The 12,724-nt window shown below is 54.8% G+C and overlaps 1 protein-coding gene across 5 annotated transcripts in view; it reads left to right on the forward strand.

Annotated features, from left to right (window-relative positions):
- The window catches only part of RUSC2 (RUN and SH3 domain containing 2), a 53,722-nt gene extending 41,509 nt beyond the window's left edge, over nucleotides 1-12,213 (forward strand). For 4 of the 5 annotated variants that reach the window (XM_084304911.1, XM_084304912.1, XM_084304910.1 and 1 more), the window contains 10 exons: nucleotides 800-1,567; nucleotides 2,049-2,249; nucleotides 3,061-3,204; nucleotides 4,281-4,357; nucleotides 6,349-6,523; nucleotides 7,259-7,364; nucleotides 8,337-8,383; nucleotides 9,863-10,841; nucleotides 11,082-11,255; nucleotides 11,403-12,213. In XM_084304911.1, coding sequence (XP_084161037.1) covers nucleotides 800-1,567; nucleotides 2,049-2,249; nucleotides 3,061-3,204; nucleotides 4,281-4,357; nucleotides 6,349-6,523; nucleotides 7,259-7,364; nucleotides 8,337-8,383; nucleotides 9,863-10,841; nucleotides 11,082-11,255; nucleotides 11,403-11,583 — 2,852 coding nt within the window. In that variant the 3' untranslated portion in view covers nucleotides 11,584-12,213. The remainder of the gene's footprint in view (nucleotides 1-799; nucleotides 1,568-2,048; nucleotides 2,250-3,060; nucleotides 3,205-4,280; nucleotides 4,358-6,348; nucleotides 6,524-7,258; nucleotides 7,365-8,336; nucleotides 8,384-9,862; nucleotides 10,842-11,081; nucleotides 11,256-11,402) is intronic. The other variant, XM_084304914.1, reaches the window with a different exon arrangement.
- Nucleotides 12,214-12,724: the final 511 nt, after the last annotated feature.

Below are 12,724 nucleotides of genomic sequence, written 5' to 3' on the forward strand. Positions count from 1 at the left end.
CCCCAGCTGCCTCTGTGAGAAAGCCTGTAGAACCTGAAATGCTTTCCACACTGACATTGGTATTACATGTCTCCAACCGAGGGTAACATGCAAGCCTAAAGGGTCTCATAAAGGACCAGAGGGAAAGCAACCTCTTCTAAAGGCAAGCTAAAGGGAAAGAAGGCTGGCATACCCCATGGGGAGTAGGTAACATTGGTGGTCTGCTTGTGAGAGGTCCTACAGGCCCTCAGCATCTTTGCCCCAGGATTTGCTGTGGGCTGGAGGAGTGGCAGGGATGTAAGCCAGGACCTGCCCGCCCGTGCAGTGTGGGTGGTGATCAAGGAACCTGGTCAGGCGTGTTGTGCACTGTGCACACAGTGGGTCACCTTTTAGCTGTGTCCTTGGGACGTGGCCCCATCAGGAGCAGCAGGCATGCATGCATAGGAGATCAGCCTGGTACACACCCTTAGGAAATCCTTGTCCATCACTTGCTGGGGCAGAGTAACATTTTTCCAGGGCTGGAAGCTTCTAACTCTGCTGTGGGCCTGATTTCACTGAGAACACTTGGGGCTGGTACAGGGAGAGGGAGGAAGGGAGCTGTGTGCTTAGGGGGGAACAGGTACAGCAGTTACATGTCCTTACCCTGCCAGCTCACGTAACTGGTTTGGACTTGAACCACTCTGCTTTTGTCACTGGTATCTAGCTCATTCTCCTCCTCCCGCAGCTGAGAGCATGTTCCCTTTTGCCCGTGACCCACCGAGCTCATGATGATTGTCCCTTTGCCCACCTTCACGTGCTGTCCCCCTTTCTCTCCCCGAAGGTGGCGGCGCAGACAGCAAGCACGTGGTGCGCTACAGCAAGGACCAGCGCCCCACGACTCTGCCCATCCAGCCCTTCGTTTTCCAGCACCACTTCAGCAAGCCGCCCAAGGCCCGTGCTCTGCACAGCCACTTTGCCTCCAGCCTCTCTCAACTCTACAGCTTGTCCAGCAACCGGGCTGCCAGCCAGCAGATCTCCTCCAGCTCCCAGGCCTTGGCGGAGCAGGCAGTGGGGAGCCAAGCCCACAGCACGCTGCTGACCCAGCGCTCAGCGGATGGAGCTGCCTCCCTCAACGATGGCTGCATGAAGAAGCCAGCCCCAGAGACAACCCGGCCGTCCCCCCTGGGCAGTTACTCCCCCGTGCGATGCAACGTGCCTTTCTTTCAGAGTGTGGACTCCTCTTCCTCACCCACCGCGGAGAGAGCTGGAGAGAGCCAGCCGCCCAGGAGCAGGTCCTGCCCCATCTCTGCCAACCTGCTCCCTACCAGGTCTTCCCCTGCTGTCAGTGCCACGCAACTCTCCCAAGCCACCAAAGCCGATGCCCTGAGGCAAAAGGAGAACCCCAGGCTGGTTCCCAAGAAGGAGGCACCGCTGGAGCCAAGCCCACATCTCTCCGAGTACCGACTGCACAGTGGGTCCCTCCTGCCCCTTTCCCTGGGCGGTGTGCCCCTGAGCCGAGCTGGAGCCCATGCAGATCCCCACTGGAGGAGTGGCAGCGAGACCAGCAGCTCTGGTCCCCTGAGCAGCATGGGAATGCGGCCCCTCAATGGTAAGTACCCATCCACCAGGACGTGCTGGTGGGGGAATATCTCCAGCTCCTTGGCTGTGGCTGCCCTCTGTAGCACCTCCCTTCCCACAGCAACAACCTGAGCCAAAACTGCATCTGGGTGCTGCAGCGTCCAGCAGCCCCTTGTGATCGCTGCCTGCAAAGCTGTGCACTAAGAGCATGTCCCTCCAGTCCTGAGTGCCTCCTGTGAGAGGGATGCTGATCCTACAGCTCCCCATGCTGGGTGCTGGCACCCTGAACCCACTCCCTCTGTGCCTGCAGCCACCAGGCCACTGGGCTTCTGCCCTGCCATGCCAGGCTGTGGCCTCCACCTCCCCCTGTGTATATGTGCTAACGTCCTGAAATGCTGCTGGACTGCAACTAACTTGCTTTGTCTCTCTCTGTTCTTTCTCCTTCTCTCCTCATTTGTCCTCCTGTCCTCTCGCGTCCTCTCATCGGGTGCACGCTGCCTGTGGCGTTGCAGCAAACCACCTCTCCCCTCAAGCGCTGAAGTGGCGAGAGTACAGGCGGAGGAACCCCCTGGGCCTGGACCGCGTTTCGGGGCTGCCCGGCTTAGCCAGCAGCCTAGACAGGAGGCAGCAGGAGCCCCGGCTGAACCGGGGGAACCCCATCTTTGAGTTCCCCAGCGCCCTCAACGCCAACAATTTCCACTGCAAGCTGAACGGTGCGCACCGCCCTTCTGCAGCGGGGTCTGGGGGTGGCCTTGGGGCTCAGGTACAATGTCCCAGCTTTTCCAGGCCTCGTCACTGCTCTGCCAGCTCTGAGCAGGAATATCAAGGCATCTGCTCACAGTGGGGCTGAGGGGTGCAAGAGGAAGGTGAAAATTGCCTTACTGGCTGGTACAAGGTGTGGAGCCTCCCTTCTTCCCCGTGAGCTGAGAACTGTCAGGTCTGGCTCTGGGCTGGGTTGAAAGCCCAGCTGAAACCTCAGCAAGTGCTCCAGGCCTGTGTCCAGCCTGTAGTTCACATCTTACACAGGGGTTGTGCCCCTTGGAGATCTCTGTGTCCCAGTGGCTGCCCATCTGCCCCAGCATCTCTCACATGCTATTTGTTGGGCTGTAGCTCAGGACTCCTGCAGGAGTCTCCCCATGGAAATAGAGCTCGTCCCAGGGGCCAGGCAGAAGGCATGTTGCTTGTTGCCTGTCGATGCCTGTAAGAGACAAGTAGGGATTCTCAGTCTGCTCTTCTTCTGACCCACAGTGAGTTTTTCTTTAGCACCAGCCCATGCAGGTGTACCTCCCACAGCACCTTCCTGTGCCCCTGGGTCCTCAGCTGAGCTGGAGCTGGATGTTGGGTGAGCTGCAGGGTTGAACATGTTGCAAAACATGACTGGGAGAGTAGGAAGCCTATAGCCTTGCTTTCCCAGTCTTGGACGGGGAGGCAGGAAGACTCCTGCTGGTGCAGCCTGCTTTTGGGAAAAATGATGTGGGAGAGGCTTTGGGGCTGACCCTTCTCTCTCCTGTCTTGGCCCTGCAGGACAGTCCATGCGGCAGCTCCAGCTTACCTACACTGACTTCTTCCCTGACTACTTCTCACTAGCTGAGAAGCCCCCAGCTGAATTCTGCCTCTCCCCGGATGGCAACACGGAGTCCATCTCTATCGACTTACTGCAGAAGAAGGGTGAGTCCGTGTGTCCCTTGTGGCAGTGGGGGAGAATGTGGCATAGCACAGCATAAGGCAAACGGTGCTTCTCTCTCTCACCTCATCTCTGTAGAGATAATGGTTTCCTTGCCTGCTCTTCTCTGCTGTAGCATCATAATTAGATGCCCCTCCCGGACTGCCAGCTGTTTCCATGACATGTTCGTGTGTTCTCTGCACCTCGCCACATACTACAAAGTATATATAAGCTGTTTGTCCCAGGAATTAACAATGAGAAAGGGCCTTAAGTCCACAAGAATGTGTGGAGAGAGCAGGCAGGCAGGGGAGCATGGCCCTAAGGCAGAGCATGCAGCCACCCCGACTCAGTATAAAGGGTAGACCTCTGAATCTGTGTGGAGCTGCAGGTGTTGGCCTGAGTGTGTGATTTAGTTAAAAGGTCAGTTGGGTCTTTATACTGAAATCTTTATATCAAAGGATAAGAGAAAGTGATAGGACCCATACTAGATGCAGACTTGGGGATGGGATTGTGGCAGCTGCCTCTGTGTCATGTCAGAGGCAAGTGATGTGCAGAAAGGTCCCCATGCCCTTACCAGTTATGTGATGGTGATTCCTAGAGGGCCTTCCCCCCTGTTCCACTTGTGTTCTTGCATTGTGCTGGAGCAGATGTCAGATTACCCACCACTGCATTGTTAGCCCCTGCCAAATGCATGGTTTCTGCCCTGTCATTGCCTCAGACCCCATTTCTGCTCCCACAGGGGATGGTGCAGTGGAGGTGATGTTCCATGTCCCTTAGGAATATTTGACAAGATGTCTTATCAGCCACTTATGTTTTCAGCCACTTCTAGAGCTTGTCTTACTGCCAGGCTGATGCGTGAGTGTTGCAACCAGCAGGGATAGATTTGCTGAGGAGTTAGGACAGACTTTATATGCAGAGATGATCATGTCCTCAGAGAGACTACGTGAGCTGATCATGTCCTCAGAAAGACTACATGTGCTGGCACAGCCTGTAAATACCCCTGCCTGATTTCTTCGTGAAGCATTTGGTCTGGGTTTGTCCTAGAAGACCCTCGGGCACCTCTGATTCTCTTTCCCTCTAGGTCTGGTGAAGGCAATCAACACTGCTGTCGACCTGATTGTGGCTCACTTTGGAACCAGCAGGGATCCAGGGGTGAAGGTAAGTCCTGCTTTCAGTATGTCTGCTCCACATCATCAGTGATGTAGAGAGGATGGAGAAATATTGCCTCTCCATTATTTTCCCCTTCAAAAACTAAGAGGCATCAAGTGAAGCTAGTAGTACCAAGAACAAAACAAAGAAACCTGATGTTATCTCGTGCAGCAGACAGTAAATGTGTTCTTGCTGCATGATATTGGGGATGCCAAAAGATTACGTGGGTTTAATTGGAAAAATCTGGGGAAAGAAATTCATTGATGTCTACTACACACAAGGGAATCATGTCCACCTTAGGTAGTCCTAGCTGTAGGCTGGAACAGCGTTATTAAATGGAAGTATTATATATTTTTGCTCCCGTTTGACTGTTTCTTATGTACTTGCATGATATACTCTGCCTAGTAGAGAATATCAGGCCAGGTGGACCTCTGGTCTGATGTGGTACAATGGCTCTTTTTTCTCATACAGTGGGGAGTTATGTCTCCTTTCTCCATCTGTCTCCAGATTGTGTTCTGGCACTGGTGGCAGGGCACAGTGCAGTGCTTTGATGTATGACAGGACTCCATAATGATAAAAAAAAAAAAAAAAGGTTAATCATTGTTCATCTGGGGCAGGTGGTCTCTCCCTATGGCCCATACCACATACCCACTGGTTTCAGAGTTCATCTTGATGGCCCATGGCTGTCTTTGGCTTGTGCTCCCCTCGTTGCTCATTTCTGGACCAACACAAGCAGATCAATCTTGCTTGTTTGACCAAGATGGTGTTGTCAGTCCTGTGATGCTCAGCATGTTTGTGGTGCCTCCTCTCAAACCAGAACAGTATCCTTCAGCTGCAGGGACTCTGTGGCAGCAATGTAACACTGTTTGAAGATGACAACTTCCCCTGGAGTGCCATCCCCAAGGAGAAACTTGACTAGGACAGATTCCAAGTCAATTCAGTCTTATCTCACAGCCCAGGGTAATTTGCCCCTAATTACAATTGTTGCTGAGGCAGAGATTGTTGTGCAGCGTAACGTGAGCTGTTTGGATTTCCACAGCTTTTTGAAAACTTCACTGTGAATTTCCTATGTCTGCTGTCTTGGTTTGGGGAATAATTGCAACATTCACCCATTACTTTACTTGCCAGACAGTGCTATGGTTTTGATCTGGGATTTCTTTGTGTCAGAGTGCCAACGGCTGAGCATTCACCTGTCAAAAGGCAGCACCCGTGCATGATGCTCCCACGCATGATGGATCTGGCAGGATTATTCCTGACCCAGAAGTTCAGTCTGAGTTCAGGACTTTGTGGACCCATGCCAACTGGCCAGTGTAATTCCAGCTCAGCTGGTAAAATCTGTGCCCGAATACAGCTGCCTTGGACCACCAATATGATGTGTACGGCCCGGGGCTGACCCCTTTGGATTGACCCTTGGCATCTCAAGGATTGCATGCAGCAGGATGTGTCCCTCCCTGCTGATGCTGGGCTCTTACATGCCTCCTCACTTCAGCCTGGGCTCTGCCCAGCCATTTTCCCCTCATCCTGTTTATTTATAGTAATCCCTAGGAATTATAGCTCAGCTCATCACTGAGTTAAGTGCTCCTTAACCTCTCTGTGCTGGAAGTTCCTAGGTCACTTTCTGCTTCCTGCTTGCAAATAGAAGCAGAAAAAGTCCCATCTCTTTTCTTCCTCCAGCAAGACAGTCTTGGTATACCTGTGAAGAGAACTGGGTATCCCTCCTAACTGGAATATCCTCTTCCCAAACTGGGACATTCTCTTCACATGCTGTTGCCTTATCTCAGCCTGGGTCAGACCTTTCAGGGAGCAACCCAGAATTGTTTTATGAAGCTGCAGGGGTGAAGAGGAAGAGCCTGCCTATTCCAGGAACTGCTGAGCTTCATCATAGCCTGGGTATTGCCAGCTACGTGACTGTAGTAGGCAAGTTGGCTGGAGATGTTTGCATGTGTTTGTACCATATAGAGCAATTACCAACCCTCTCCTTGTTGCCTCTTCTCCCTTAGGCCAAACTTGGGAACAGCTCTGTGAGCCCCAACGTGGGACATCTCATCCTGAAATACCTGTGCCCAGCTGTCCGGGACATCCTGAGTGATGGGCTCAAGGCCTACGTCCTAGACATGATCATTGGCCAGAGGAGAAACATCCCCTGGAGCGTGGTGGAGGCATCCACCCAACTAGGTACGGAGGATGTGCTCTGTGGTACTGCTGTGCTGTGGCTGGGAGGTGCTGGGGAAGGTCCAAATTTTCTTATAACAGGCCCTAGCAATGAAAAAAAGCCCAGACAAAAACAAACAAACAAAAAAAACTCTTCTCCTGCCACCCTGAGTTTCTGGGTTGTTTCTAAACCTTCATCTTCAGCCTTATCACCTGCACCCTCTGCTAGTACCAGTCTGCACCCCAGGTTGTGGCAGTGGCTACCATCTGGCAGAACTCCTTTCTGAGGTTACAGATGGCAGGCTCACACTGATTTCTGCATCACAGAGAGCTTACAGCCAGGGCTGGGAAGCCTTCTAGCCTGTTTGTGGCACATTTCCAGCTCTGGAGTTGTCTCTGTGATTACAAACTCCTCAAATTATAACCAACAAATGCAATGTTATTTTTGACTGGTGATTCTGAGACAAGGGCCATGATTGTCTCTGGACTGTGGGAAGCAGGTCCCTGGGGCACCTTCATGCATTGAAACTCACCCAAAATTTTGGAGTGACAGCCTGAGAAGGACTGCAACCCATCTCCTCTGTGGAGTCTCACTGTTGGAGTGGAGTGAACTCATCTTGGTGACTGGTGGAGGGTCTTGTAGGCATGGTAGCTGGGCACACTGTAGGCGTGGGAGCTCAGACACCTTCTGGCTATGCCTAAAGGCTGTTTTGGCTTTTCTGACCACAACTAACCCCAGCATTTCACTTCTCTCGACAGGCCCCTCTACCAAGCTGCTGCACAGCCTCTATAGCAAGATCAGCCAGTACACGGAGCTCACCAACCACAACATGAGGTTCAACGCGTTCATCTTCGGCCTCCTCAAGTAAGCAGGCTCCTTGGGCTGACTGCATGCCATTGTCCAGGGCTGGCAGAAGGTGCTGCTCCTTGACTGCAAGCAGGCACTGTTGCCAATGAAAAGATTTAAGAAACCTGGGAAGCAGCTTCTCAGCTGTAGGTGAGGGAAGGAAGAAGCTGAGAGCCTCAGGGAACACCAGAGGGATCAAAACCTGCCCCTACTAGGCCAGGACTGAGAAGGGCTGGCCCACTGAAGAACTTTGTCAGCTTATTCTGGTCCCAAAATGCTAGGTGGGGAGAGTCTGTCTGTCAGGATTCATATACGGATTGACATAACATATGCATATATTACTCCTGAAAATCCCTGTGACGCTGCTTCCTAGAGCTGCAGTGAATCCCAGCACATGAGTCTCTGAAAGGGAAATTGCCCTGCCCTGGTCCAGGACTCAAGGCTGACCTTTCTAGTTTGGATAAGGAGTGTAAATACTACACTGTGTTAGACAGAAAAAGTCAGTGGTGTTCTGTCTTTGCCTGTGACAGGATGAGTGCTGTTAGGATGGTACTTCCCCGTTCCTCTGCAGATGTGAGCAAGACCATTGACACTGGCAATGGAGACCCCAAGGTCTCCAAATGCTGTGGGACCCCTAGGAGCAAGCTATGCCCTGCTCTCCCGACAGCTCTCTTCTGCTGGCACAGGATGCCAGCGTATTTTGGGCCAAGTTTGATGCACTGATTTCATGTTTGTAGTTGATCTTCCGCTTCCATGTAAACACTTCTCAGCAGAGCTAAGCTGTTTATATAGGAGCTAAGCGGTGTGGAAACTTGCTGGGAGCCTGGCTGTTAAGGGATTACAGTTGCACAATGCCACATTGCAAAGCAAACAGGTTTGCTCCTTCACAGGCTGGGTGGCTGTGCTCAGTGCGTGCTGATGGGAGTGAAGAAGGGCACAAATTGATTTTTGCTTTTTCTCTTCTTCCCTGCCTGTGTTCCCTTCCTACAGTATCCGGTCCTTGGAGTTCTGGTTCAACCACCTCTACAACCATGAAGGTAAGAGGCTGTGGGCTGCAGAGAGGACCAAATTCTGCACATTGTGCAGTACAGATCTAAGCTCTGGGCCCTATTTGTCTCTTGGTGGTCTCTCAGCCTGTGCTGCTTCCCTCTGCTAGACTTTATTGCATTCCTGCTGTAAATGTTGTTGGATGGTTGCTCAGCTAAAGGAAGGGAGGTGGAAATCAAAGCTCCATGCAGCTCCCTCCACCTGAGCTGTGGAGAGGCTGCCCACCTTTGTCCTTCCCAGCTACAGCTAGTAGCCAAGGCTAAATCCTACAGTACAAATCCCTCAGTCAGGAGACCAGATCTAACCCTCCCCAAATGTCTGCATCCCCTGTTCAGAGCCTGAGAGCTTTGTAGAACTGGAAGTGTGAACGCTTATCTGAAACCCTTGAGGCATGTGAATTAGAAAGGAAAGCCTTGAGGCAAACAAACAGCAGATTTTCCTGGAAGTATCAGTTGTTTTTCTTTTCAACCAGAAGTGTTTCTGGAGTGTGTAGATAACCTAGCAGCAACAACCAAGCTGCCTGATGCCTGCAAGCAGCATGACTAAGTGCTAAGTGCACAGTGAGGCAGACACCTTGACCTGCTGGGTTCCCTGAGAGTGCTGCTGGCTCAGTGTGTGTGTCAGCCCAGGGCCCCGTGCACTGCACAAAGTCCAGCCCAGTATCTTCTGGCAGGTTTGGGGGCTGACAGCAGACATTGCTTGGGTCTGTGTGTGCTGTCAGCACTTTGGAGCAGATTGCCTTTGTAGTGAGTGGTGTAACGAGAGGAAGCACCCTGCTTTTCTGGAGCAGAAGACAACCGTTGCGAGTCTTCTGTTTCAAGCCATCATTAAGAACTGAAAGTGTGAGGTGGGGCTGCCAGGTGGCTGAAGGCTAGGCACAGGGTTTGCAGATAAAGTGCAAATCCTCTCTGCGGCGTAAATTTAACTCACTGCAGACAAACAGGCACAAAGCCTATGCCAAACTCTGTGCTGTGAGTGACATGAGTGACACCTGACAGCAAAGCTAGTGGTGGGGCAGGGCACAAGTGTCCAAATGAAGTGAGGATGAAAGTTGCAGGTAGAAATACTGTTCTGTTATCCCTGGAAGGCTGCGTTCAGCTGTCCCTGACACCTCTCCCCGCAGGGCACTGGTCCTGGCCCAGATCTGCAGCTCCTTGCCCATATCCAGGGGGATGGAAAAGAGAATCTTAATGTGTGCCAACCATCTCTGATGCTTTTTGTTTTCACCCTGCTCCCCTGGCATTTGTGACAGAGGTCGTTCCAGTGGGTAATCTGACAGGCAGGTGGTGGCTGCAGGAAGCAGGATCTGGGCCAGTTTGCCCAGTGCTCCCTGCCCCAGTGTTGAGCCTCACACTGCAGCCACAGCTGTGGCCAGAAACCAGTGCTCAGTTCCTTTCCCCAGTAGCTTCTTGTTGGCTTGGCAAAGGTGGCAGGGGCCTCTCATCTGACCACTGCCTCTTGCCCTACAGATATCATCCTGGCACACTACCAGCCGGTGGGCTTCTTGTGCCTGTCCCACAGCGTGTGCCAGCCTCTGTTCGAGGAGCTCCTGCTCCTTCTCCAGCCTCTCTCCCTGCTGCCCTTCAACCTAGACCTCCTGTTTGAGCACCACCTGATGCAGATGGGCAAAGAGCAGCAGCAGCAGAAGGAGCTGCTGCGTGTGAAGCAGGACCTGCTGCTTTCTGCGCACTCCACCCTGCAGCTGATGCGGACGCGGGGCAGCAGCGAGGATCCCGATGGCTGCAGCACTGCCCCTGAAGCATGCAAAGTGGGTGGCAGAGATGGTGGCGTGTCGCCCGGCCACAGCCCTGAACGAGCTGAAAGTGAGAGGGTGAAGGGAGTGGGGGCCTCCTCCGGAGATGGGGACAGGGAGGAAGAGCGGAGGAAGGTGCGAGAGAGCACGTGGGAGGGGAAGAAGGACAAGCAGGCAGGCTGGTGGTACCAGCTCATGCAGAGCTCTCAGATTTACATTGAAGGCTCGACTGAAGGCTCGAAGCTCATCCATTATGAAAAGAAGAAGAAGGCCTCGAGTGGTGTCCCCAGGCCAGCTGAGACCCACAGGGCACCACCTCCACGTGAAGGCGTGGTGGAGGGTGCAGAAGCCTGTCCCATCGCTGAAGGCATCTTGGAGGAGAAGCCCAAGGTTGCCAGCAGGCCAAGTCCTGGAGCAGTGGAAGAGCCCCTGGAAAAGCCCCAGCAGGTACCAGCCGGTGAAGAGGTCAAGGAGCGGAGCTGGCCCTTCTGGATGGGCAGCCCCCCAGACTCGGTGGTCACAGAGCTGAAGCACAGCAAGGAGAAGGAGACTGGGACTCCGCAAAGTTTGGGAGCAGCAGCAGCAGCCCCCCAAGAGGAAAGCAGCAGCAGTGCGTCAGAGAGCAGCCAGCCCATCAAGTGGGGACACTTGTTTGGGTCCAGGAAGGTGCAAAAGGAGGCCAGGCAACCTAACAGGTAGGGATGTGGGTGGCTTAGGGCTGGCGGGGCTGGTTAAGCTGGGCTCTGGGCTACACTGTGGTGGTCCATCAGAGGTGAGCAGGGAGGTCTGCCACACCTGGTGTGTCTGCAGGATGCTGGGTCCCTTGGGAAGGAAACAGTTTGGGGGCTGCAGTGCATGCTGCACGTGATCCAGACCCCGAAGGCCATGAGAGGTTGCCTTCCCCACCACAACCTGCTTCTCTCTCCTTCTTGCAGGTTGCCCTCTGGCTGGCTGAGCCTGGACAAGTCCGTGTTCCAGCTGGTGGCCCAGACGGTTGGGGCTAGCATGTGGCGAGAAGCAGCCCCTGAGCCAGAGGCCCCCCGGGCAGAGCCACCTGAAGTGTCACCGCTGCCACGGCCAGCCCGGGGGCTGTGTCCCAACCCTCCCTGGTGAGCAGTGGCAGGTGGCTGTCCCACAGGGGCTGGGGGCACGGTGGGATGGGGTTCACATGGGTCTGGGTGTAGCAGCAGGAGGTTTTTCTGCGGTGTGAGCATCGTTTGGTGATCTGACCCTTTCTCCCCTCCCTCTGCCTGCAGCGAGGTGAAAGCTCTTTGCCATCACATTGCCACCGAGGCAGGACAGCTGAGCTTCAATAAAGGGGATATTCTGCAGGTCATCTCCAAGGTGGATGGTGACTGGCTGCAGTGCAGCCTCGGCCCCGAGAAGGGGCTGGTGCCCATCATGTACGTCACCCACCCGGAGGATGAGGACTACTGACCTGGCCGGGAGGCCAAGCACAGTACCGTGGGCTGCTGAGGCTCCACTGGGGATATTCTGCTCTGCCAGAAAAACAGACACAGCTTCTTGCTAGTTTCTTACCTTTCTTGCCATTACAGAATACAGTAACCGTAGGTGGTTCCTTCTTGCTCCTCCTCGTGCAGCTGCCAAAGGCCAAACCGGCCACGGGGCCTTCCGCGAGCTGCACCTCGTCTTGCCAGGCGTCGCCGTGCATGCAGCCACACCGGGCACCGCCTGAGCCCCCTCCACCCCACGCCAACCTCCAGCACCTGCAGGTGGTGGGCTTGTACGTAGCGGGGATCCCAGCAGGCGCTGGCTCAGTTTTTTTCTCTCTGGAAGGGTGCAGGATGCTGGCTGTCCCCTGCCGGGGGTGGCAGCGCGGCCTCCAGCACCCCCCGGTGTCATCGCCATGGGGTGGGAGCACCGTGCACTGCCAGGCTGCCCGGCCACGGCCACGGGAGGGGAAATGGGGCGCGTGTGTGTGCAGAGAGAGGGTGTTTGGGTCGTGAGGAAGGCGCGTGGATGTAGGTCCGGGTTGGGTAGCGCCACCCTGTGCGGAGCTGGGGGCTGCGGGGTGCCCCCCACGCTGAGCAGTGCCTCGGATGCCCTGGGGCGCTCGATGGAGGTGGGTGGGAGGGGAAGGGGTGAGGGCAGGGTCCCTGACAGGGCTAGGGGTGGGATGCTGTTTGGAGACGGGGGCCGTGCTCCCGGCAGGGAGAGCAGGGCATGCTCCCAGAGGGAGCAGGGAGATGGGGATAGGGGTTGGGGGCGGGGGGGATGCTCCCCATGGCGTGGGGTCGGGGGCAAGTGTCATGCACAAGGGGCTGCTGGGGGGGGTCCTGGGCTCCCCGACAGAGGCAGTGCCAGCCCACCCCTGCGCCTTGCCATGTTCTTGGGGTGGGGTGGGGGTCCTTGCCAGCCCAGCGGGTGGGGGTCAGTGTTAATGAAAGGCCGTGCCAGTATTTGGTGCCTTGGCCGGGTGGGTGCTGCCCACGGCGTTGTGCCTGGGCTGGCTTCCCCGTGGCGAGGGGCCCTGGTCTTGCAAGGTTACCTCCTGCTTGTACATCGCTTAGCGGACGTCGCACCATATTTAATTTGTATCTCCCCATTAGAACGAGGT

This window comes from Netta rufina, assembly GCF_964035555.1.
Source record: "Netta rufina genome assembly, chromosome: Z".
In the NCBI taxonomy this organism is placed as follows: Eukaryota; Metazoa; Chordata; class Aves; order Anseriformes; family Anatidae; genus Netta; species Netta rufina.